This window comes from Clupea harengus, chromosome 20 (assembly GCF_900700415.2).
Source record: "Clupea harengus chromosome 20, Ch_v2.0.2, whole genome shotgun sequence".
In the NCBI taxonomy this organism is placed as follows: Eukaryota; Metazoa; Chordata; class Actinopteri; order Clupeiformes; family Clupeidae; genus Clupea; species Clupea harengus.
Window position 1 is genome coordinate 10,756,627 of NC_045171.1, and position 15,422 is coordinate 10,772,048.

At 42.5% G+C, this 15,422-nt stretch overlaps 1 protein-coding gene across 1 annotated transcript; it reads right to left on the reverse strand.

Annotated features, from left to right (window-relative positions):
* Positions 1-12,003: 12,003 nt before the first annotated feature.
* LOC105903190 (proteinase-activated receptor 4-like) lies at positions 12,004-14,999 on the reverse strand. The gene has a single exon (XM_012830904.3). It carries the CDS (start codon positions 13,135-13,137, stop codon positions 12,004-12,006), a length of 1,134 nt encoding a protein of 377 aa, XP_012686358.3. The 5' UTR covers positions 13,138-14,999.
* Positions 15,000-15,422: the final 423 nt, after the last annotated feature.

The following is a 15,422-nucleotide window of genomic DNA, read 5'->3' on the forward strand; positions in this document are numbered from 1 at the left end:
TTTTGTTGGACTTTGTGTGTTTTATTCCCCGCCAACATGTATGTTAGCACAACAACCTTACCAGCTGTTTTGAAATAGGTAGACATAAATCCATAGAGAGAATATAGAACTGTTTAAACAGCATCTGTGTGTTTCATCATCACGTAGCAGCTGTATCACTTACCGGGCCATTAACAAACTTGCCTCAGTCTACACGGTGCCATAGGGCCTTAGGGATTACTTTGATAGGAAATGTGTGATATCAAAAGCCATTACAGTTATTATCTGAATAATGAATGGGCAGAGGCTTGTGTCCTGCTGATTACCCTTGGGCCAAGCAGGGCTAACTGGTGCTTGAGGCGGTGTCAAGGTGACAGGTGGGGTAAACGGAGTCAGGTAGAGGTTCGGTGCCAAAATAAGTTACCTAGTCAATATCAAATAGCCTACATGCGACCAAATGACCTTAACAGACAACATGTGTGAAATGTGTGATATCAGAAGCCATTGCAGTCATTATCTGTGGCTGACTGAGAGTGAAATGGTTCCACTGAGTGGGCAGGTGCACTTTTTAAAATACACTCACAAACAACCTGTGTTCTAAGTCCTATTTCAAAATCACTGTTAAAAGCCTTTATAGTATAGAATCATAGTATACGTATAGAGTCGGAAAACCATTTTCTCAAGTTTTTTTTTTAAGTCTTGGTAAAAAGCCAAATTCAGACCCCATTTCTAAGGCATAACATTTTAAATGTTAAATGCTCTTGTAGGGGCAAATGTTACCCCAAGGATGCTGCACTCGTCTAATGAGCGTCGTTTAGCACTGCCGTCTGTGCAAGTACGGCAATCTAGACTATTCTTATTCGTAGTTCCACATTGGTGGAACAAGCTGCCTAGCACTACCAGAGCAGGGGCGTCCCTCTCTACCTTTAAGAAGCTCTTGAAGACCCAACTCTTCAGAGAGCACCTCCATTCCCAACTTGCACTTCTACTAGTACTTAACTTGCACTTACAGCAGTTACATTCCTGCACTTTTTTCTATTTCTTATGTAAAATAGTGATTATTGTTACACTAGGTCTCTATTGCTCGTAGCTAGATTGTTCTCTCCCCTGTACGTCGCTTTGGATAAAAGCGTCTGCTAAATGTCTAATGTCTTACATGCTGTAACATCCTGAACATATAACACCTTTGACCTCTACACTGGGAACATGCTGTAACGTCCTCAACATATAACACCTTTGACCTCTACACTGGGAACATGCTCTAACGTCTTTAACATATAACACTCTGTCCCTTTGGCTTGATATTCATTGGTGCACTGTGAAGTTTGTTGAAAAAGAACATATTTTTGTATGAGTGTCAGCACTATCGACCGAATGTGCATCTTAGCCTTTCTGAAATTCTGAAAAAAAAGCTGCGGTCCTTGCATATCGCCACTGGGCATTATTACGGGAAAAATCACTAATAGGTTCATCTCAAGCATGAACTTTACTGAATTTACAGGCCTCATCATAGTAGCCTACTGAGACTACAATACCAAATGTTGTAAAAAGGATTTTTGTGGTTTAAGACAATTACCACTTTTCCCTTGTCCTACTGGGACTTCTAAAGAGCATTTGACATCACTTATTCCTCTGGACAGACTGGAAAAGTGTATTGGCATGACAAGCATTGTTGGCTTGGGCGTATCTAATGATTGTGAAGATGTTAAAAAGGGCTGTCTCACCAGTTGCATCCAGCTGGGGCACCCCACTGTGCAGGCCACTCACGGGACCTGGGGTCCAGGCAGAGGTCAGCCTATCAGTTGATCCCAGGAGTCCGTGGGGCTCGTGCACAGTGGAAATTCACTGGCCAGATGGTCACCCCATGCTGGGTTTCCAAAGCAGGTCTGAACATGCCCTCTCATCCCCCCCTCTGGCCTATATAAGCTTGGGCCACCACTGGCCAGTTGTGGGTCAGAAGAAGCTGGAGAAAGTCATCATCAAGGAGTTCGGTGGACTATTCAACATCATTATCAGAGACATTCACTTTCATCATTGCCGTGCGTCGATAAGATTGTGAGTGTTCTGTTGTCATATGTGTGTTTAGTAGCAAGTCTGTTTCATGTCAGAGTAGATCATATATGTACGTTTATTTGTGTAGGAATCATTCACTGTCATATCTCATTCATGCTACTTTAAAGATTTACCGTTGGTAACGGAGATACTGGAATGTCCACCGTTATGCGGCACGGTATTAAAGGGACATATCCGCATTCATAGCCGTAATATTCATCATGTAGGTTATACTATATTCATTCTTGTTGTTTATATACTTGTTAATATTTGTATATATTTGTTATTCATATCATTCATAGAAACCACGGATCAGTACACTGTCGTTCAAGGATTCATTGTTGGATATAAGTCCCTTTACACGGGATAATTATACTCACAGTTAATCATCATTGTCAGTCTACTGTCAATCCTTTACACGGATAACTCAATCACCGTTCAAACACGGTCATTCAAGGCTTCATGTCTATCAAATCACGGATTCATGTGTAAATACGAGTCCTTTACGCGGATAATCGTATTCACCGTTCATCTTCATTCCTTCATGTCCATCCCGCTATTCAAGGCTTGAGTGTGTGTGCAAATAAATACAGTGTGTTTTCATCATCATTGGGAATTGACATCCATTCATGTTCTGACCGGACAAACCTGTGGCGATTGTCACCTATTTCAAGTACACCAGCATACAGTCCTTTTTGGGTTTCATTCCATCAATATCCCCCTATTTTATAGAAGAGTTTGCAAATTAAAACTTGAATGTTGGTGAATGAAAAACGTATAGTTAGATATGGGTAGGTTTCACATACCAGGCCATATCAGTTGATCCCTTCACATAGTCTGAGACACACCAGGGGTTTGGAGCCAGGGCCATTAGACTTGATTCTTGGCATTTGTCTACAGCCATGACAAGATGGTTGGAGCCAGGCATATTAGCATTTAGATGGCCACAGTCAGTTAGACCGCCCTACCTGGCATTCACACCTTTTTATACCTAGCATCCTGTCACCCCCCTTACATGCCCCCACAAGATCCCCAACCCCCTTACACCCCCCCACTGTATGCTTTACCTCTAACTATATTAATACTAACACATCCCCTCTAACTATATTAATACTAACACATCCCCTCTAACTATATTAATACTAACGCAGCTCCTCTAACTATATTAATACTAACACATCCCCTCTAACTATATTAATACTAACACATCCCCTCTAACTATATTAATACTAATACATCCCCTCTAACTATATTAATACTAACACAGCCACTCTAACTATATTAATACTAACGCGGCCCTTCTAACTATATTAATAGCCTACTAACACAGCTCCTCTAACTATATTAATACTAACACATCCCCTCTAACTATATTAATACTAACACAGCTCCTCTAACTATATTAATACTAACACATCCCCTCTAACTATATTAATACTAACACAGCTACTCTAACTATATTAATACTAACACATCCCCTCTAACTATATTAATACTAACACAGCTCATCTAACTATATTAATACTAACACAGCTCCTCTAACTATATTAATACTAACGCAGCTCCTCTAACTATATTAATACTAACGCGGCCCTTGTAACTATATTAATACTAACGCAGCTCACGTCAAGCAAACATGGCCTGGCTGACACCTACCACCACAATTTTGTTCAACCCAGCCACTCTCTCCCCCCTTTTGGATTATACCTTGCAGATCGTTCTCAGAGTCCTGTTCTATGACTTATTTTGTCGGGAATTATTGTCTCTTTGAGGAAGGAAGTGAAATGAAGGGGATGTAAGGGTGTGGCTGCATGCCATTCCTTTTGGCACAGACGCAGCAAGGGAATATGACGGAAATGGAAATGGTTTCACCTAATAATGCTTCTGTCATTGATGAATGAAGAGGATGGGTGGTACAAATGGTGCTGACTCAGAGGTGTACCACAATATACCTCACCAGACTGTCATGTAGCTCAACTTAAGACCTACCTTTCATTTAAATAATTACGATTTTAAATTAAACAAAACTAGTGAACTTGTCTAATTTGTAGAACCGTAAAACTGCCTTTAAATTCTCTGCCTGCCTGCCTGTTTGCTTGCCTGCCTGTCTATCTGTCTGCCTGTGTAGTAATTGGTAACTAATACAGCAACATGGGGTCATTGTGCCAAGTATTGTAAATGTAAATGCACACTGTACCGAGCATTGTTTCGGATGTAGTTTAATTGGTGACCACAAGAGGGAGCTACCTGTGTGGGGAATGTGCTGCTACCTAGTGCAGGAGATAGCTACGTTCTCAAATCATTACAGCTACCGACCTGAGAAAAGCAGCACGTGTCTGTGTCTTTTCTTCACATACATTTTTATATCCACTCCGCAGGTAGGCATTCTTGTAAATAACTTTATTTCGGCTGACATCTGCGTCAGGGCAGTGGAAGGAGGTGTTTGTGTTTGTATTTCTCAGTTATATTGTGGGATATTTTTATGATAAGATGAACATGGATTGGTTTCTCTCAAGTACAGCAAGTCTGACATTCTAAAAGGCAGGCACCACACAGGAATAGACCAGGACACTTGCGCCAGATAAGGACATGGTGAGAGCCTAAAGAGCCCCAAAATATCTTAACATCAGGTGGAGACAAGACAGCAGTCTTGGACTCCCACATAGACAGATTTCAGGTTAAAGGTGGCCTCAGAAAATAGGCACTCAAAGCGCGCAGATACACGTCCAAATAAAGATGATTAGGGGAGTTAACACAGGGCACCGCCCCACAAAGTGGAGGCTTTAAAACAGAGACCAAGACATCCGTACTTTGAGATCGTAGCCAATCCATGGACCATCTCCTTATTGTGACTTATTGATTACAATAAACACTTCAGATTTCTACAATCAGTCTCCAGTCTTCTGATAGAAAAGGAACGGAATGATCAGCCACAACAATATCTAAATACTTATTTAGATATGCTAGCACGGAGGAAAGCGTGGTTTAGATATGCTAGCTTGGTGGAGTGTTACACATGCCCATGCTATTTTTCAATTTGTAAGATAGAAGTCTTTGTGATTTGATTGATGCAAATGTACTTCTTGTAAGTTTTTTTGCAAAGATGGACTATTGAAGTACACAGAGGTGTGATATGTTGAATGTGTTTTGTATAAATGTGTTAAGTAATAATGCTGTGTAATTAGGCATGAGTGATGTCTGTTCATAGCTACGTTCTTAAATCATTACAGCTACCGACCTGAGAAAAGCAGCACGGTGTCTGTGTCTTTTCTTCATATACATTTTTATATCCACTTTACAGCTGGTTGGAGTGTAACACCTGCCTGTATCTCTCTCCCTCTCTCTCTTCATTAAACATGACAAACGTCAGTAAACAGCTGGACAAGGCTTTGAAATCACAGATTTTGTGAGTTTTGTGTTTGTTTATTTTTTTAGGAAACGTCGGACCAGTTGCGACGTAATGTTTTCAGCAGCGCTAATGTTGTGGTTAATTTATCACCAAAAAACGTTGGGGGATTGCACAAACACCGTCATTCCCTGTTTGTCTGATGCTGCGGGTCAGAGAAGAAGTAGGCTGCAGCCGTTTGGCCTGGCGCTCAGCACTGCATGAGTGGAGGAGGAGGAGGAGGGAGGGGCGCGTGGGGCTTGTGAGCGCCGCGGAGCATGTCGGGGCGAAATTCTCACAAGAACTCAAATAAATGCCCCGTCATATATCAAAACACATTTGGGGGGAATTGATGACAGAGAGAGTCATTTTTATTCTTAAATATTGATGAATGAAGAAAAAATTTGGCTCCAGCAGAAGGGGCACTTTTCTCATCCAGGGCAAAAGGGCAGGTGCTTGAGCACCACCAGGGGTCTATCTGTGCACGTGCCTGGATGGTAGTGGTAGTAGTAGTACAGTAAGGGCGCTTATATGCTACTCCGTACTACACGTTTACGGACACATGGGAACGCCTACACGTAGGTGGAACGCCCTCTCCGTCATAGACATATATACCTATGTAATATATGTCTATGCTCTCCGTCCTCTCCGGGGCCCTCGGAGAGCCCTCTCGTGCACCGCTGAAAATTCTGTCGGTCCGTCCTGACGTGCTGTACAGCTACGGATACCCCTTGGCCGTGATTGGTCCGCTACGACATCATTTCCGGAATCTCACATTTCTGGACCTTGCGTTTCCTGTTTCTTTCCCTATATAATCACAATACCGCCATATTTAAAACCCACATAAGCGCCAGTATCTGACAGAGTAGTGCCAGAGCCCGGCAGGAGCAGACAGCAATTCAAATATTTTGTCCAAACGACCTTTGGACATATTCATTCATATCATATCATGGGACATATCCAACAGCCTCATTAGAATCTGCATCGACTATGATGCCATCTGACAGAAATATCTCCATACAGTTAATTTCTCTTAAACTTGCTTTATGATGCATTTGCCGCCTGTAATCGCGTTGTCACAGCAAGGACACAAACAAATTCCCGCAACAGGAAGAAGGCTGTTATCCTAAATGTGAAGTTATTTTATTCTCAAAAACGCCCGACCCCAGCCCGACAGCAAGTAAAATATTTAGTCCGAACCCCAATGAGTCAATGTCTCAACTGTTCATACTACTGACACATTTACGTACGTTTTTTATGAATAGCCTGCCTTTATTAAACTCGAGCATCAACAGATGAAGGCACAGATAAATGCACTCGCTCACACAAACAAGCCCAGTTAAACGCACAAGCGCAAGAGGGAGATAACCATATTAAAATTAAATTATTCACATTGCAAGAACGGAATGAAATGGCCTACACATTACACACGCTAGGCATCTGATATGCCTAAATAAAACTCAAGTTATATGCTACACCAGAAGAGGCACGAACAAGTCTTACCATTGAAGATATTTTTTTTTCTTGAAAAATGTAAGTACACGGCCACATTCGTTATAAAACTATCTACATAGTCCAACCATTGAGGTTTAATCCATGTTGTTGTGGAGAAAGAGGATGGCATCAATCATATTTCATTAAAGCTTCACACTTCTTACATTGGACATATCAAACAGCCTCATTAGAATCCGCATCGACTATGATGCCATCCGACAGAAATATCTCCATACAGTAAATTTCCCCTCATTAAGTGTCGTTTTAAACTCTCCAGATGACAGTTTCTTTTTTTTTTTTTTTAAACGTTAAGTGCACAAAGTTCGTTATGAAACGATCTACATAGTCCAACAATCAAGGTTTAATCCATAGAATCCGCATTGACTACTAAGCAGAAATATCTCCATACAGTAGATTTCCCCTCGTTTTGTATTGTTTTAAATTCTCCAGATGACAGTTTCTTTTTAACTTCTTCCATACCAGTTTGCCTCCTGTAACCGTGTTGTCAGAGCTAGGTCATAAACTAATTCTGGCACACAGGAAGAAGGCTATTATCCTAAATGTGATTTATTTTACTCTCAAAAACGAACTTCTGCATATATGAAGCAGACATGTTCCAGTGTTGGGAAAGTTCACTTTCTACATGAACTAGTTCAGTTCATAGTTCACACATTTTTAAATTAACTAGTTCAGTTCATAGTTTATAATTCAAAATTTTTAACTAAGTTCACAGCTCCAAAAATTGGAGTTCTTTTTTTCAATATGTTGGGAGCTATAATTTTTCTGCAATACCGCTCTCTGCCTCTACGCAATTCGGCGCACACACATTGTATTTGCTTAAAACACACAGAAAACACACAGCTGTCACTCCGCTTTTACCGGACCAATACCTTTCAAACTCGGTGATAGTATTCACAACTCATTTGTCCTTCATTCTATCAAATTTGATTAAACGGCATATGGTATTGCACCCTTGAGGCAAGCGTGAGTAGAGTTTTGTTCAGTTATCTCTCTAGACTGATTACTGACCAACCTTCCATCTTTGAATAATGTAACTTATAAACACTTCGGTTTAAAGCGCTGTGGCCGTCCTTAAAAGATGTGTCAATAAACGAACTTCTCCATCATGTGAAGCAGACACGTTGACTTCACTACTTATTAAGATGTTTTAAATATGGAATGCTTTATCCCGCAGGCCGCAGTCTCTCAATTTGCCAAGATGCTGATTATGGATTATCCGTGTGCTCTGCCCTGCCATTGTTTCTAACAATACAATATTTCTTTGTTTGAGTGTGGTTGTTTAGTGCATGGGGGTATATTATCGTTACTGTCTATAAAGGAAAGCATTGCAACGGGAAAATCTCCTGCTCATCTCCATTTGCGCCCCACCTGTCACGTCTCTGCGACCCACCAGTTGGGCTTTCCCCACACTTCGAGAAACGCTGCGTAGGGGGAAATTGACAGGGTGGTTGCAATAATAATTAAAAAAAAAATATTATTTTAGGAATTGATACACATTAGGTGCAGTTTAAGGCAAAGGGTAGTGATGGATAAAGTTTTCTATAAAAAACAAGTGGTCTTTCATTCTCACTTACCACTCTAAAACTATGAACTGAACTATGAACTGGTTCAGAATTCAAATGGTGAACTATGAACGTGAACTATTCATGTTTACTTGTATGAACTGAACTTTGAACTGGTTCATGAGAGGTGTGAACTTGTACAACACTGTCAGCTTGTCGGTCTTGACGTTCAGATGCTGTGCCTAAACTAGCTATACCATCGTCTAGTCACATGATCAAATAGAGCAGTGGTTCCCAAACTTTTTACAGTCCCGTACCCCTTCAGTCATTCAATCTCCAGCTACGTACCCCACCCCCCGTTTAAAAAAAAAAACATTTTCATTTTGTTCACCCTGACGGCTTAAAATGAGTGAATAATATGTGCCACAAGTGACCCAAACCTTCTAAGGTTGTTGTTTGCCAGCCATCAACAGAACAGAAGACTAAAAAAACTTTATTTGCAGGCGATTGGGAAGATGAGCGAATTAATTTTACAGGCTGTAGTGGAGGTGAGTGTGTCAACGGTTGAACAGGGGGGTGTGGCCGGAGCGGAGTTCAGCACAGACGTGACACTTTCTCAGGGGTTTAGTTTTTTAATTAATGCTTGTTCATCGTTGCGATCGTTGTTGTGTTTATTAGAAAGAAATGCAGCCTTGCAGGGCAAAATACAGGGGAATTTGGGCGATTTTGATGCACAAAATGATGTTTCCGTCCAAAAGTTGCAATTCTGTTTCAAAGGGTACATTACGCGAATTCCGTCCGTTTTCTGTTATCGCGGAAATGTTCTCCTCGTGTACCCCCTAAACCACTTTGCGTACCCCTGGGGGTACGCGTACCCCAGTTTGGGAACCAAGGAAATAGAGACTTGACATTGGACCACAACATACATATTACCCAGCAATCATCATTGCAAATCTGAATATGACAAAAATACCAAAGAAAATAAGAACATATTCATTTCATTGAATCGTTTTTTAATAGTTTCTATAGTATATAATTTTGTTATAGATTGCTACTATTTTCCCCACAAATAATACCTACCATGATAGAGATAAGTTTGCCTTTTCAAGTACATATATAGCATTAGACACGCTCTCTTGTGTAATGATATATGTCTCTAAGACCCATGTGACTACACATGCTGCACTTTTCCAGTTACGTAACTGCTGGGAGTTGGGAGATAAACAATCGACGACTTCTATCACAAAGACGGCATGGTGTAGCTTGTCTTCGACAAAAAAACGCTTCTCCACCTACTGTTCTGGCGGTGAATTGTTTTCAGCACTCACAGCCTTCGGAGAACCATAAAGGCAACAAAAATGCAAATTAGTCCTATCCGTCCGCCCGCCCATCCGTAACGGAGTCGGAGTACCATACTGGCACCTTAACAATTGCATGGACATATGTATAAACGTCTGCCCCCTACTGGTTGTTGTTTTTACTGTAACTGCCAAGAGGTACAAACCTAGCATGAAAGGAACGTTTATGTTGCTTTATAATGCTTCTGTCATTGATGAATGAAGAGGATGGGTGGTACAAATGGTGCTGACTCAGAGGTGTTGATTTATCTGGCATCTATCAGCAATGTACACTCTGGCTATTATTACAGTGTGTGGTAGGGTGGTGTTGTTACACCTACACTCCCTGCTTTTACATTCAATTAGCCCAACTATCGTCAGCCTAGTCACTGATAACCTCCACTTAGACGGAGATAAAACGACCAGACGTTGTGTGCGTGCATTACGGTGTCTGTAACCACACCCCTTCTCCTGTTGAAGTGCTTTCCTGATTTGCCGGGTAGGTGTTTGTTCGCTGGCGAGTGGTACAACTTTTACCTATTACTTTTGGGCTTACCTTTTCGTGTTTGTTTTGTAGCCCTGTATTCCTAGCCTTCCCTCTAACGCTCGCCTTAGGTATGTCCTTGTCCCTGCATGTTCAGGTATGCCTTTCCTATTTTCATTAACGCTGGATGAGTAGCCTCTTTTCACACTGGCTCTAATTAGCGCATATGTTTTATAGTGAGGAACCGTACTTCGCCGCTGACCTCGTCGTTCCAGTTATAACTGTTAAGCCTCATCTGCTTAGCCAGTGAGACTCCGTGACCGTGCTGAAGGGCCTGATCACAAAGGTGCTGCTGTTTTGTTTAGCCTGACAATGCCTGTATGATCCAGCATGCTCGTTACTCTGCCAAACTGTTGTTTTGCATGTTAGTCTGACATATCTGAGCTGGGTTTTCGTTTTCTTTGTCATGTTCTTTTTGTCTGGGCATTGTACCATCTTGTCAACTCCAATGGGGTAACGCTTCTGTCTGGTGTATTTTCTGTCTGCATGTGACTGGATAAGGCTGGTGGCGCTGTAGCTGTCCTGGTGCATGTTGGTTATTTGTTCTGGTCTGTAGTTAGTCTCTATAGATAATTGCTATTATTGTCTGAGTGATTCATGCTTATGATGGACTGTTGGTATCTCCTGGTGCAATAATTGTTTTCATTTTATTTATTAAGCAGTTGCTAGGTGCTTCCAGAGGGAGGCTAGGCACCTGGTGGTGGGCCCCTGTCACTGCATGCGGGTGTATCAAGCTGGTTAGTGGGTGTGCCGTGTTGTGCTGTGTGTGCAGTGTGCTGTGGGTTGCTTGCCGTGTCATAGTTCACCTTATAACCACTTCTTTGAGTGTGTGTGTGTGCACGTGTGAGCGGTGTGGATCCAAGAGCACGCCGTCTGCTAGTCTGCCTCCCTCAGGTAAGTCCTATTTAGCACTGCCTAGACTCTAGTCTAATAGTTTCCCTGTTTTAGCCTTACTGACATAAATGATATTCAATAAATATATTTTTGTATCTTGCTAACTTGTCAGTCTCGTTGCAGGTTATTTCATAATCCACCTCCTCACTCTCCCTTCCCTCAGTTATTAATAAACATTCTTGAACTGGAGTCCCGTCTGTCGCCTCATGCATTTCAAACCTGTTTTTGCCTTGGTGTATAAACTGAAATGAATTATATAATAAACAGTATACTGACAATTACTTTGAAGTATTCCCTGGGGCTTACTGGTGTAAGTTTTCCCTGGGGTGGCGTAGTCGGACTATAATTTGGGGTATAACCATCTTCCCCTCTACTGCCCTCACTACAAGTGCATGAAATGCCCTGTGTTGTTATTTGGTGGCTTCTTATTACAGTGCATGAAATGCCCTGTATTGTTATTCCTAGGCTTCTTATACTTCTTCTTCTTCTTAACACAATAGTTATAACAGATGTCTTTTCTTATAGCCATTCCGAGTGAAATGGAGATTATATTCTTATATCACGTCCGGTTCCCTATTTGCAGAGCTTTAGCAAGGAAGATAAATGCATGTTAACACCAAAAGGTAAATGGTGCTGTATTTTATCCCAGGCATCCAGTGTCTCCTGTCGACCTCTGGTTCTTCCATCTGGAGACGGCAGTCACTGGGCAGCACTTGCAGTCACATATACACTACTTGCGAAGCTTGCGATGCCCCAGTAGTAGTTTCTAGTCACCTCGATCCCGCACCCCTGCAATCAGGCCATATTCCCCTTCAACGTGGTGGCCTCCGGAATAACTATCACCTGGCCCGAGGTGGACAGCAGCCTCACCTTGGACTGAGATGACCCAGAGGTAGAGCCCGTGTCCTGCTTGCTGGAGGTGGCATGCAGCTTGGGCTTCCTGTAGAACAGCATCTGCTGCGCCTTCTCCCGGGAGTCCTCAGACACGTAGTAGAAGATGAAGGGGTCCAGGCAGCTGTTGAAGGTGCTGAGTGCCAACATTACCATGTAGGGGACGTAGAGGTTGTCCTCGCTCGTCTTATCTGCACTCACCATGTTGGAGAGCAGTAGCACGTTGCTGGGCAACAGACACACCAGGAACACCACTATCGTCAGCACGGTGACGCGCACGGCGTGGTTGTAGCGCCGGCCAGACTTGACCAGCGTGTGCAGGATGCAGCGGTAGCAGAACACCACCACCAGCAGTGGCAGCAGATAGCAAATGGTGAACAGGCTTGCGAAGTAGGGCAGGAAGAAGCTGTCCTGTTTGTCCAGGGGCAGCACATCGTGGCAGGTGGTGATGTTGAGGTTTGTTGGTCTGTAGGTCAGTTGAGTGGCCAGCAGGGGCGCCATGGCGGCCACGACCACCGCCCATGCCGCTATGCACATGTAAACGGAGAAGCGGTAGCTACGCAGCGCCCGCCCGCCGATCGGGTGCACCAGTGCCAGGTAGCGGTCGAAGGAGATCAGTGCCAGGCTCAGCACCGAGCCGTACGTGTTCCCGTAGAAGACGGCTATCACCAGGCGACACAGGGGCTCGCCCAGCGTCCAGTTGTTGCCGATAGTAGTAGGCAGGCGTTGCGGCGATGCGGAAGGGCAGCACCACCAGCAGTCGCAGGTGGTCAGATTTATGAGCAGGATGGTGGATGGCTGCTTCTTGGTGCGGAAGAGCAGCACCCACAGGGCCACCAGGTTGGAGGGGAGGCCCACCACGAAGGCCACGAGGTAGAGGATGGGCAGCAGCACCGTCGTGTCATAGGCCTGGATCTGGCCAATAGCAGCCGGGCTCAAATTTTTGCATTCGTCCATTCCCCAGCTGCGCAACCCTACGGCACAACAGCATAGGTAATCAGAAGAGATCAGGTTTATTAGCTTTATTGTCATTTTCATGTACACATGTTGTCACAGGGGAATGAAGTGAATGAAATGATGTTTTCAAGGACCACAGTGCAACACAGAACATTAAAAACCCACAATAAAAACAATTTGATTTAGGCCTTGACGATATCCAAAACACTGTACAGATTTTGTATGTATATATATACACATTATACAAATTGTAGTAGAAAAACTCAAACACTTCCTACAACCCACATTCCTAATGTTACAGCCTGGAGAGTGTGGATGCAGATCTCGCAGCCAGTTCCCTTGCGGTAATGCAAAGGCGCAGATTAAGCTGCGGTCGCAATGTTAGTAAATGAGGCCCTCAGTGGCAGTAGCAGCAGCAATTCAGACCAATAGTTGTGCAGGTGGGTGTGTTGAGTGGGGTATGGAACTATATGTGCAGTAAGGTAATCAAAGTGGACTGAGAGGAGAGCATGAACCAGATGACCTCTGTGATCATGTTAAAGTGTCTCCTGTCCTGCCATTATCCCGCTTGTTGGGCGTGTGTGCTAATGCATCCTTTGGAATATCCACAATCTGATTTGAGTTGTTGATTCTTTCCTGTAATGTTCATAATCTATAATTTGTGACTAATGAATGCAAACATTCACATTAAAGGGAAGCAATGACCAAACTACAAATGCATTTCTCCAAGAAAGTGTGATTGCTCAGCAGAAACAGAGGGTCACTAACTGTAAATGCATGAATCAGACGTGGGAGTAAAAGCAGTTCACAGGAAAAAGTGAGAGAATTTTGTTGAACAAACTATGCACATGGTGGTGCAGGCACTGGGCTCTGTAAAGCGCCTTGAGGCAATTGTATTGTTTTGGCCGCTATATAAATAAAATTGAATTGAATTGAACATATATCGGTATCTCTATAGTGGTAATTCCATTACCATAGTCACTCAACATCAGTCAGCATCTCCTCTGCAAGGACACATTTATCACATAAATGCAAATTCTTTGTGTCTCCAAAACACAAATGATTTTTGTTAATCAATATATTTTATGTAGGTATGAGAGCTATCTGTTGGTGTACTCTTGTACATTCTGTTATAAATGCACATATGGTTTGAAGACGATGAATACAGTATTATTACAGGGAAACTGTGCCAGGTAAACAGAGTTGGTAGTGAGCTAAAGCCATCTCCCTTCGCTTTCTTAATGTTTTTATCATAGTATTATTGCTGCACACTTTTTGCAATAAGATGATGCTTATATCCTAATCGTATTATATTCTAAGATTATCAGCCGTTACATGCTTTTGTGTTTACAGGAGTCATAGCTTTTTCCTCATCTCTATCATCCAAAATGAATAACGTAGCCCAACAGAGCTTTTTCAGTTTGTCACTGCATACATTTGAAAGAAAGTGTTTTGTAGTTGCCTGTTTTCAATATTTTGCTGACTTATTGCCATGGCTTTCAATGGATGTATTGTCATTCCTGGGCCTCATTAGTTAGCTAGCTGTTGTACTTATAGTTATACTACCATATATCAGCCAACATATTGGCATAGTCTCCACTACCATAGCTAACCATAAATATGTTTTTTGGCGTGCTTGTAAATGATTAAATTAAATTAAATTAAATGTAAATGAAAGATTGGCACCATGGACAGAACATGCCACTTTACTGAAGCATTCCAGTTCACACACGGCATATAGACCTCCTACGTACAATAGTGCCAGCCAATCACAAGGGAACAAGATTAGGCAACACACCTAGAAAGTAACTGGTAGCTGTTTATGCTACATCCCCCCCGACTGCATACACATTTTCAGCATCATGAAACAACATCCAATACAAGAACAGTAGCACCTTACGAGTGTGACACTCAATGTCAATACTATTATGAACTCCTTCAACTAGTCAGAGGTCCACTTGCAGAGGTTCACTTGCAGCCAGTAGGAGCTGAATACTTCTATAAGGCTGTGGTTCTGCTTAAGGTTCCTTCCTGATTAACAGGGAGTTTTTTCTTGCCCCTGTCGCTGTTGTGGTTGCTCTAAGGGGGTCCAGGCACTGGGCTCTGTGAAGCGGCTTGAGACAATTTTTTGTTTTGGCACTTTATAAATCAAATTGAATTGAATTTTTTTTTCATGATTATTAAGTAAAGTGTTTACTCTTACTCTTACTTTGCTCATGACGGAACATTTTACTAAGGTTGGCCCATTGCACACTAAACAGCATGAGTGCTGCTATATTTCCAGTTGTTCAGGCACAGCCACAATACAACATGGAGTGGTAAAGTACTGACTTAGAAAGCAGCTTGTTTTTTGGCCGGGGGCATAG